The sequence below is a fragment of the Mustela putorius genome, unplaced genomic scaffold, assembly GCF_011764305.1.
Source record: "Mustela putorius furo isolate JIRA1106 unplaced genomic scaffold, ASM1176430v1.1 tig00000765_pilon_pilon_pilon, whole genome shotgun sequence".
Lineage (NCBI taxonomy): Eukaryota > Metazoa > Chordata > Mammalia > Carnivora > Mustelidae > Mustela > Mustela putorius.
In genome coordinates, this window is record NW_025421470.1 from 384,096 (window position 1) to 394,775 (window position 10,680).

General features: G+C 51.3%; 1 protein-coding gene across 3 annotated transcripts in view; it reads left to right on the forward strand.

Annotated features, from left to right (window-relative positions):
• The window catches only part of LOC101689042 (minichromosome maintenance complex component 3 associated protein), a 50,213-nt gene extending 45,568 nt beyond the window's left edge, over positions 1–4,645 (forward strand). The window contains exons 27-29 of one of the 3 annotated variants that reach the window (XM_045084285.1): positions 375–578; positions 3,101–3,251; positions 4,334–4,645. In XM_045084285.1, coding sequence (XP_044940220.1) covers positions 375–578; positions 3,101–3,251; positions 4,334–4,408 — 430 coding nt within the window. In that variant the 3' untranslated portion in view covers positions 4,409–4,645. The other 2 variants (XM_045084284.1, XM_045084286.1) reach the window with 2 other exon arrangements.
• The last annotated feature ends 6,035 nt before the right edge of the window (positions 4,646–10,680 follow it).

Below are 10,680 nucleotides of genomic sequence, written 5' to 3' on the forward strand. Positions count from 1 at the left end.
ACCAGTGAGAAGAGGACAGACACTGACATCTGTTCAGGAAAAACAGTAGATCCCCTTTCTCCCACTGTTTGTGAGATGACTTACACGCATTTAGGAGCTCAATGTAAAATAAGGACTTCGCCAATATTAGGGAAATAGAGACCTTGTTGCTAACCCTGGGAGGGGAAGCCAAACCTCCGAGCGTGTAGTTGCTCAGCAGAGAAGGGAAGCCTCGTCGTAAGGCAGAGGCTGCCCTCCCACTGTGCCCAAGCCTGACCCCCCCAGGGAAGCCAGAAATAGGCAAGGTCTGGGACTCTGTCTACACCCGCACTCCTGATGCTGGAGGAACCCTGTCTCTTTCTTGACCATAACCATTTCACAACATGTACTTACAGTTTGGGGATAAAGTCTTTTCATCCTGCGAACAAGTTTCCGGCTCCGTTACTGCACATGCACCGCAAAGGGAAGAGGAATGTGGAACGTAGCCCAGAGCGGGTGGTTCCCAGTACCCAAGGTCTGGTGTGCGGAGCCTCTGCCCAGGAGCTCCTGGCGCAGTGTCTGTCCCGGAGTCTGCTGCTGGAGAAGGAGGAGAGCAAGAGGTAAAGTCTGGTCGCTTCTGTTTACTGGATCCTTCAGGCTGCTTCCTGCGGGGTTAGTGAGGACCCCAGCGACGGGGCTTGGCTTGAAAAAGGCCAGGCGGACATGTGAAGTACCGGCTCCTTGAAGGCAGAGGCAGGGCCTCAGTATGTCTTACGCTGTTTCTTACTGGAAATCGTTTCATTTACTGTTCATTATTGAGTCAGTCCCAAGTTTTCTGGTGGGAAGAAGGTGCGGCTGGCTTCTGGAGTGTCTTCCATGGCTAGTGAGTGCCGAGTGTGTGGCCGGCACCAGCTCTCTGCGTTTGGCAAGCCGGAGGCTGCTGGGGCGTTGTGGCACGCGGCAGACCCTCCCCTGTGTCTCCCGCCCCTGTGGTTATGGTCTCCGAGGGAGCCAGGAAGAAGGCAGTTTACAAGGCGGCCCCTACTCCACCCCCCACCCCCAGCAGCCTCCCTGGGTCTGCCTTATCACCAAGGGTAGCCTCGCCCCTTGCCTGGGATTCCGTCTCCCACCCACGCGGACACTCTGGTGAGCGTCCCTCTCTGTTGTGTCCCTTCGCCCGCTAGCACCGAGACCGGGAACCATGCCTGAGTTTCTGCTCCCTTGACTGTAAACTCAGAACAGTGTGGTCCTCACTTCTTTTCTCAGTCTCTCCTGACCAGCCCCCCCACCTGCACGTCTGCTCTGGTCAGGGTCACTGCAGCCTGCACGCGGCTGAGCTGAGCATGAACCTGTCCCCAGCAGTGGTCTCTCCCTCCTTGCTCCCGGGAGGCCCCGCGTCCCTTTCCTGCCCAGCTGGCAACTCCCCCAGGACTCTCCCGGTTCTTCCTGGCCCCCCACACTCCCGCCTGACTCCCCAGTGAAAGCATCCAGTTTCATGGATTTTTAAATAACATCAGTATTCTGACAACTCCAAATTCATATCTCAACCCCTGAGTTCTCGGAAATCCAGAGACGAATATCCAGCTGGTTTCTTGAAATCTTCCTTAGTGACTTTAGGATGCCTGATAGGCATCTCAGTGCTAACATCCCAAATCTAATTCCCAGATTTCTCCCAAGCAGCTCCTCCTTCGATGGTTGTCTGCGCTGGAGGGGCTTCGTCCTGCCGCTGCCCCGCCGGATGTCTTGGAATTAACCCTCCACCGTCAGTTCATCCATAAATCCTAGTTTCTCTATGAAAAATAGATTCAAAATCGGACCATTTTTTGTAGTGGGCTGTGGTCTAGTCTTGGCAGACCCAGTGTGAGCCTTTCAGGTGTGACCCCTTGGATCATAACCTTCCAGTGGCTTCCTCTCCAACCAAAGGCAGAATCCTCATGAGCCGGGCAGGCCCCGCATGAGCTGCATCCCGTTTCCCTTCTGATCTCGCTGCTCCGTCAGCTTTCCAGGCAGGGCACAGCCAGGCTGGCGTGTTTGCTGCTCCTTTTGCCTGGACTTGGCCACCTTCCTGATATCCCCATGGCTCACCTGTACTCCCGTCCAGTCTGTGCGCAGATGTCTGCTGCTTAGGGAGGCCCTCCTTGGCCGTCCCCCCGAACCTTCTGGTCATATCCCTGCTTTGTCTTTCTCACCTTCAACCACATTTCCCTCACCTTGTATTCCTCTCTCTCCTCACTGAAGTATAAGCTGCTTACAGCCAGGCCTTGCGTGTACCAGGTCCCTAGAATGCGGTCTGGTGTTTGGTGGGGGCATGAGAAAAACATGGTTGGAAGAGTGAATGCATGTGCTGTGATTTCCAAAGTAGATTTTCCTAGGTCAGTATCATTTCAGCAGTTGGTTCAGATTGTTTTTCTTAAAAAGACAAGTGTGTGGAGTGAAAAACTCTGAAATGTGTTAGGTGGCCGTGGGATATTATTTTGAGTTAATTTTAACTGTAAGCATCAGTCCATACGTTTGGATAATCTACCAAGAGATAAGCATCACTGGGGCGCCTGGCCGGTGCAGTTTGCTAGGCATCGGATTCTTGATTTGGGCTTGGGTTATGGTCTCAGGATTATGGGTCCGAGCCCCATGTTGGGCTCTGCACTCATTGCAGGCTTGGTTTGGGATTCTCTCTCCCTCTGCCTCTTCTGCTGGTGTGCTGTCTCGCTAAGATAAATAACTCTTCAAAAAAGGAAAGAGAGAGAAGAGTTACTTATAAACCAAAATAAGCCAGAGAAAATGAACCAAATGAGAGAATTATGAGTAATGTTGAGTAACAGCCAAAAGCGTTTTTTTACATAAATGCCACCTTTTCCATTAGATCTAATTTGGGCTTATAAATTAAAGAGAAGATTAAAAATGTTAAGAATATGGTTCTGCTTCTCAGTTGATGTCATAACTTTGTTCTGTCCTTAATAAGTGAAGCTTTAAAAAATTAGGAGTAGGGGCACTTGGCTGGCTCAGGTGGTGAAATTGATTTTAGGATTGTAAATTAGAGTCCCGTGTTAGTTGTAGAGATTACTTAAAATCTTAAAAAAAAAAGTTTATAAGAGAAAAGTGAATGGTAGTTAAATGTTTTCTCCCTCATTCTCAAATGCTTTAGGTTTGAAGATCAGCTTCAGCAGTGGTTGTCTGCAGACTCCGGAGTGTTTACGGGTTCGAGGTCCCTTCCGCTCTACCTTCCTCAGACTCTGGTGTCTCTGCCTCACACTATTGAACCTGTGATGAAGACAGTGACCACGGCCAGCCCTCAGGTGGGAGGAGAGTACATTTGGCATTTGAATTAGAATTCAAGACTGAGGGAATGGCTGGGAAAAGTAACGTCTCCATTCGTCGTACGGCATTGTGATGACCAATAAATGATCAGGTTGAATAAGATATTTTCTTAAACTTATCTGTCAGTGTTCTAGAGGCCCAACTAATTCTGTGTTCCTACTTGTGAAATGAAGGGAGAGCGGCATTAAAACTGAACAAACCCGTAACTGTTGGCTGGCAAGCGGTGAGGGCATTGAGAATAACCGAGGTGATGATGGTGGCTTCTGTTTGTGCACATCATGTCCAAGCCTTGGCCTCACCCCAAACTTCCTTTCTGGGATTCACTTTCCCTGAGGAAAATTAATGAATGAGGAAGGTAAAAATCACAGATGTCAGGGCTCACCCAGAGGTGTCCAGCTGCTCTTCAAAGCCAGACTTGACTGGCTCCAGAGCTCGGCGTCCTTCCGCCTCACCATCCTCTGCCAGTGGTAAAAGAAGCAAAATAGCGTTTTCATCATAGATACGTAATGCTGGACAGGTAGAAAGTATGCTCCTGGACTGGCTTTTGGAAGCCCTTTAATAGGGGAGAAAAGCAAATTCAGATGACGTGCTGTTTACATTGATCATTTGGCAGATTCCTTAAAAATATCTGTACACGTTCACTTAACAGTTTTGCCCTAAAGAAACTATGATACATAACAAAAATTAACAGGTTTTTTTTGTTTTGTGTTTTGTTCACTGTAGTGTTGATCATAAAAGTGGAAACTAGATGTCCAAAGATGAGAGTCTGGCTAAGCTATTACAGGTCATGTGATGGAGTAGCTCATAGGCCTCCATAGTGATATTTTGTAGAAATGACTGACACTGAAAGTCGTTGAAGATACAATCTGAAGGTAACACTCCATGTGCAGGTGACAGCAGCTGTAGACGTGTGTGCTGGAAGAGGCTGGAAGGATGCAGAGGCTAAGAGGCGTGTTTGTTGAGCCCAGTAGATACCAGATGAAGTTTCTAACATGAGCCAGATCTGCTGCCCTTAAAGAGAATATATTTGGGTTTATGGATATCCCCAAACTATTTTTAGGTTCTTTTTTATTTAAATAGAACGAAAGGACAGGGGAGCAGCTGCAGTTGTCAGAGGCAACGGGCACATCTGTGAGCGAAAGGCTGAAGCACCTGGAAAGGCTGATGCAGAGTTCAAGGGAAGAAGAAGTTGCCTCTGAGCTCCATCTCTCTGCACTGCTGGACATGGTGGACATTTGAGCTCCTGGACCTGAGAGAGGGAACGTCTCCAGAAGATTTTTGCTTTTACTCAAAATAATGTTATTCTCAGATGCTTGATGCACTGTTGGAAATGTGATTATTAATCATGCGAATAAAGCATTTGAATGTCTAATGAGGCCTTTCCTAGTTTTCAGAAGGAAAGGCTCTTTTCTCTAGGGTAGTGTCTTTGATATTGTTATGTTTCATCTCCTCAGACTGTCACCCACCAACATATGGCCTGAGGGAGTTTGCAGCTTGCATTTCTGTGTGTCTCATTCCTTGTCACAGCAAAGCTGCAGTCACTGATAGGCCAGACATCAGTAATACAGGGGAGAATAAAGCACAGGAGCTGGGCTCGCCAGGCCCACTTTGCTTACATGAGAGAGCCAACTGTCCACGTACCTAGGGATCAGAGGAGGTGCAGGGGGCATGTCCCTGCCCTGGAAGCAGTGGGAGACAAGAGGACTGGGCGGAGGAGAGAGCAGAGTTCCTGGAGAGGAGCGCGGGGCGGGGCTGGGGACGGTGGCATGTGGCTGAGAAGATGCCATGGAAGCCCAGAGGTGCCGGCTTCGTCCTGCTGCCCACTGACGGCAGAGGCCGGACCACGGAGACCCTTGCTGCGTGACCCTGCGTGCTGTGGGAATCTGTCAGAGGAAAGTGATCAGGTCACAGCGTTTTTAAAATTGATTATTTAAAAGTTTTATTTATTTGAAATAGCAATCGAGAGAGCAGGGAAGGGGCGGAGAGGGAGAAGCAGGTCCCCGCTGAGCAGGAAGCCTGATGCAGGGCTCGATCCCAGGACCCTGGGGTCATGACCTGAGCTTAGCTGACCGAGCCACCCAGGTGCCCCCACATATTCGGTTACAAATGGCCTATGGGGATGGTCAGCAAGACCAGCCAGGAATCTTGGAAGGGGTGCTGCAGCCGTGTAGGTGAAGAAGGAAGGGCACGATCATGAGTTTGCTGGCAGCCGGTGTGAAGGAATAAATCCGAGCCATCCGCAGGAGGCCTTGTTTTTACATTGACTTGTTTTCCGTGTTCTTATTACGGTTTACCCGGAACTTTCTGCCCTAAGTGTAAAGCTCCTTCTGACACTTAGAACGTACACCGCCTAACGGCTAGTTCGCTTTCTCATGGAGATGACCCGCCGGGAAACACCCCTCCTTCCGCCACCACGTAGGTACTCCCTGTACTCTCAGTCCTGTGTCTCCCTCTTCCCTTCCTCGCTCTCGTTCCGATGGAGCCCGTTCTCCAGCAGCCCCGTGAACTCGAGGATCTTGTCTTTCTTTCTGCCCTTACATTCGACTCATCATTTGAAGGGAAATAGAACTTCCGGTTGGTGATCATTTCCCTGTGGTTTGGTTTTTTGTTGCTGGAAGTTTTACAGATCATCTCTGTCCCTGGTGTTGTTTCTCAACAACATGCTTGATGCTTGCTCTCCCCTCCCTGTTACCCACGCATATTGTCGCCCTGAGCACCCAGTAGGCTTCCTTCCCCAGTGGTTACGGCTATGTGACACACTACCCCACACATACAGAGTAGCTTAAATTTGGGAAGGATTAGCCGGGGCAGCGTTCTTTTGGGATTTTTCATAGAGTTGTAGTCAGGCATCAGCAGGGGCTGCAGGCACCCGAGGGCTTGACTAGTTTGGATGTCCAGGACAAGTTCCCTCACATGCTTGGCAGGTGACGTTGCTCTGTTGGCTGGGGGTGGGGGTCAGCTGGGCTTTCAACCTGAGTAGCCAATATGTGACCTCACTATGTGGCTTGACTTACTCACAGCCAGGTGGCATCAGGGTAGTGAAACTTCTTACACGGAATCTCCGTGAACAAAGGGCAAGCCCAGCTTTGGAACTCCTGCGGGGTAACTTTCACAGCACTGTATTACAAGCGTCTGATTGCACATGCAAGGGACGGGACAAGATACCCTTTCTCGATGGGGACGAGTGTTAAGATCACACTGTACAACAGCCTGTGAGATGGGAGGTGTTGGAGGATCTTCTGTTTTGTTTGAGAGAGAGAGAGAGAGAGTCCCAAGCAGGCTCCACTCCCAGTGCAGAGCCTATTGCAGCGCTCGATCTCACAACCCTGAGATCAGGAGCAAGAACTGGACGCTCAACTGACTGAGCCACCCGGGCACCCAGCAGGAATCTTTAAAAAACAACCTGCCATGCTTTTTCGGTCTGGAAAATTATCCACCGATGCTGGAGTTTTGAGATTATTTGATATATTCCTCCCCTCCACTATTTCCCTTTGAAACTCCTCTAATGTTCGGACGTTTGGCCACCTGGACCGATCCTTGAATGTCCTCTCCCTCCTTTCCGTCCTCCGTCTCTCCCTGTCCTCCGCTCCGATCTTCCTCGTCTGAGAGAGACCAAAGCTGGGGCAGCGGGTGAGGCAGACTCCCGCTGAGTGGGACGCCCGGTGGCGCGGCTCCGTCTCAGAACCTCGTATCATGACCTGAACCAAAGGCAGAGGCTTAACTGACAGGCACCCAGGTGCTCTGATCCTCTATTTTTTTTTTTTCTTTTTTAGAGATGCAAAATATTTATTTTTAAAAAAGATTTATGTATTTTAGAGAGGGAAAGAGCATGAGCAGAAGGGGGAGGGAGAGGGAGAGAGAATCTGAAGCAGATTCTACACCCCATGTGGAGCGATGCAGGGCTCAGTCTCACAACCCTGAGATCATTACCTGAGCTGACTGCAGGAGTCAGACACTTGATCAACCATACCACCGAGGTGCCCCAAGATGTAGAATATTTCTATCACCCAATAAATATTTCCTCTGGGTTTTTTTGCAGTCCCTTCCCAGCCAGTCCTCTGGTTTTCTTTGCTCCTTTATTTTTTATCCTATCCTAAAATTTCCCTTTTATATTCCTGTTGAGTGACTTTTACAATCTGTTGCTATATATTTTATTCCTGAGAGTCTTTTATCTTAATGTTTCTTATTTACTGAACCCTAGTCATTCGTTTATTCAATATATACTTCTAGAACGTTTACTGTGTGTAGGCATTATTCCAGGTGCTGGGGAAATGGCGACAGATTTCAAGCCCCACGGAGACGGGCAACAAACAAGATAAATAGGCAAATTGTTTGATGTGTGATTGGTGGTAAGTCATGAGGAAAATGAGGGAAAGTGTGTCAGATGGTTCTTGTTTCAGGGGCGTGACATCCTACCCCGGAGGGCATGTTTTTGTCAAAGTCCTTTTACACATCTTGCACCATCTCCATGTCTCAAAATTTCCTTTTTTGATGTGTTTTGTTGTCTTTCGTCATAGAGGCTTTCCTCAAATGTCTGGCTCACATGGAGGATGGGGGCTCTGAGGAGCTTGTTGGAAGCTCTGTTCAAGCCTGTCAGCTGACAGGCTTCTTCACTTACCCACTGGGTCTCAGATGCCAATGTTGGCAGGACTTCTGGGGGGCCCTTTGCTCCAGCAAAATCCTCTTCTTATTGCCTGAGGCTGTATGGCTGAATGGAAGAAGCAAGACTGGGCTCCTCCAAGAGTGTAAGACGTTCACTCGTCCCCCTTTTTCAGTGGCCCTCTGTGTCTGGTCCCTGAGTTCACGCCTGCTCCGACTCCGTTGTTAGATGTGATCAGACAACTTGTGACTGCTAAGAGCAATCTTAGGAAATGTGAAGAGAAGAGTCCAGTGGCAGAGTTTTCTTTTCTTTTTTTTGAGAGTAAGGGATCTATCACCCTAACGTTTATTCAAAGGTCTTGCAATTTCTGCACCTTCCTTGGGTTTTTTTTTTTTAGCAAGAATGGTCTTTTCCTGATGGCTTCATGCCCATATACAGGTTTCTGCTTTTCTCCGGCTTGCTAGGTCAGTTATTCCTCCTTACATCACAGCCTCTAGAATTTTATTGATCTTTTAGTCTCCTGGTATCTCCTCTCCCATTACTTTACGTGAGTTTTTATCTTCTATTACTTAACGGAAGTAGAGTTTAGATGGGAAATGGAAGTCAGTGCTTGTGCTCAGTCTGACATATTTAACTGGAAATTTCCTCCTAAAAAAACTCAGCATTCTGCCGCCAGGCTTTTGTCTTCCCATTTTCTAAGAGTGCTCCCATCAGTCAGCAACCAGTTGTCCAACCACATCTAATCATCACTTCCAAGTGCTCATTTTACAATTCCTCCAGAACCTCTACAAAGACTATGGTGTCTTCACGTGGCTTCCCTGACTCCACGTTCCTCTGGTTTTTCTCCTGGTTCTCTGGCCAATCCTGAACTGGAAACTATTGGTGCCCCAGGGCTCATCCTGAAAATCTTTTCTTTGCAATACTCTCTGGTTGATCTTGTCCAATCTTATGTTTTCAGACATCACCTAAAACTAGGGATCTCCTAAATCCCTCTCGCTGTTCTTGTCCTCTCGAGCACCAGCCCACTCCAGTGTACCTACTTGCATGTTTCCCATCCAAGTACTAACCAGGCCCAACCCTGCTTAGCTTCCGAGATCAGACGAGATCGGGCGCGTTCAGGGTGGTATGGCCGTAGACCCTACTTGCATGTTTAATAGCATGTTTTAATGTCTCCCCAATCTAAGCTGAAATTTCCCCAACACCTTTTCTACTTTTTACATGACACCATCTTATGCCCAGTCGTTCATGCCAAAAACTTTGGAGTCTTTTGTACGCAGTTCATTGAACAAGCTGGAATCGGGAGGGGGCAAGTAGAGAGAAGCATTATTTTCTCCCATGACCGTCCGTAGACACTCTGATCTGTGAATTCTCAGATGGATTTTTACATTTTTCCTTTCCACAATGCAAAAAAAAAGTTATTGGGGCGCCTGGGTGGCTCAGTGGGTTAAAGCCTCTCCTTCGGCTCAGGTCATGATCCCAGGGTCCCGGGATTGAGCCCCGCATCGGGCTCTCTGGTCAGCAGGGAACCTGCTTCCCCTTCTCTCCGCCTGCCTCTCTGCCTGCTTGTGTTCTCTGTCGAATTAATAAATAAAATCTTTTTAAAAAAGTTACTTTGCTCATAGAAAATCCAGTCCAGTAAAATATCAAAACTCAAACTGTGCTCCAGTTGAAACCTCCTTCTCCCCTGGCTTTGCCAGACTCAGGGTTTGAGATGTCCATGTTGGCTGGAGCCCGAATTCCCACCGAATTCTCTGCGTTTGGAGACAAACGTCCGTGTGTTTTCTGCTCCCAGGAGGTCCGGGTTGGTGAGCGCGGAGGACGGCCGGGTCAAGTGCGCCGGGGCAGGCCTGGTCTCACGGCCCGGGCTGTGCGGCGCTCGGCTGCGGCAGGCCCAGCGGCAGGGGTCTGGTGCGGGTGGGTCAGCGCCGCGCTCTGGAGGGCGGGTCCAGGCGTGTCCTCCAGACTAGCCCTTCGCCCCGGAAGGCTGGTGCGTGTGTCCTCTGAGCGCCGTGTGTTCGTCACCGGCTCCTGAACCGGGACACGAGGCGGCCAGCGTCTCGACCGTCGCGAACCCGGCATCCGTTCAAGGTCCGGCCGCAGGGGCCGCGGCCCGAAGAGCGCGCCCGCAGCCTGTGTCAGGGCTCGTGCGGCGCGCCGCGGGCGTCGGTGCGGGGTCGGTGCGGATTCAGTGCGGGGTCGGTGCTGACGGTGGTATGGGGTCGGTGCGGGCGTCGGTGCGGGGTCGGTGCGGATTCAGTGCGGGGTCGGTGCGGGCGTCGGTGCGGGGTCGGTGCGGATTCAGTGCGGGGTCGGTGCGGGCGTCGGTCGGTGCGGGTGTCGGTGTGGACGGAGGTGTGGGGTCGGTGTGGGCGTCGGTGCGGACGGTCGTGCGGGGTCGGTGCGGGGGTCGGTGAGGACGGAGGTGTGGGGTCGGTGCGGGGGTCGGTGAGGACGGAGGTGTGGGGTCGGTGCGGGGTCGGTGCGGGGTCGGTGCGGGGTCGGTGCGGGGTCGGTGCGGGGGAGGCCTCCCGCCCCAGGCCAGCCGCGACCCCCCCCGCGGCCCCTCCCGGCCCCGCCGCTCTCAGTCTCCGCCTTCCCGACCTCCCTTCGGGGTCCAGACCGTCCACCCTGGACTCATCCCGGGGCCGCACCGCCCCGGCACCCCTGCGAGGGGCCGCGACTGTCCCCGGGCGGCCCCGACGCCCCCTGCCTGCCCTCACCCGCCGGGTCGCGACCGCAGGCCCCGCCCAGGCCCCGCCTCCGCCCCGCCCCGGCCCGCTCAGACCCCGCCCGGGCCACGCCCCCGT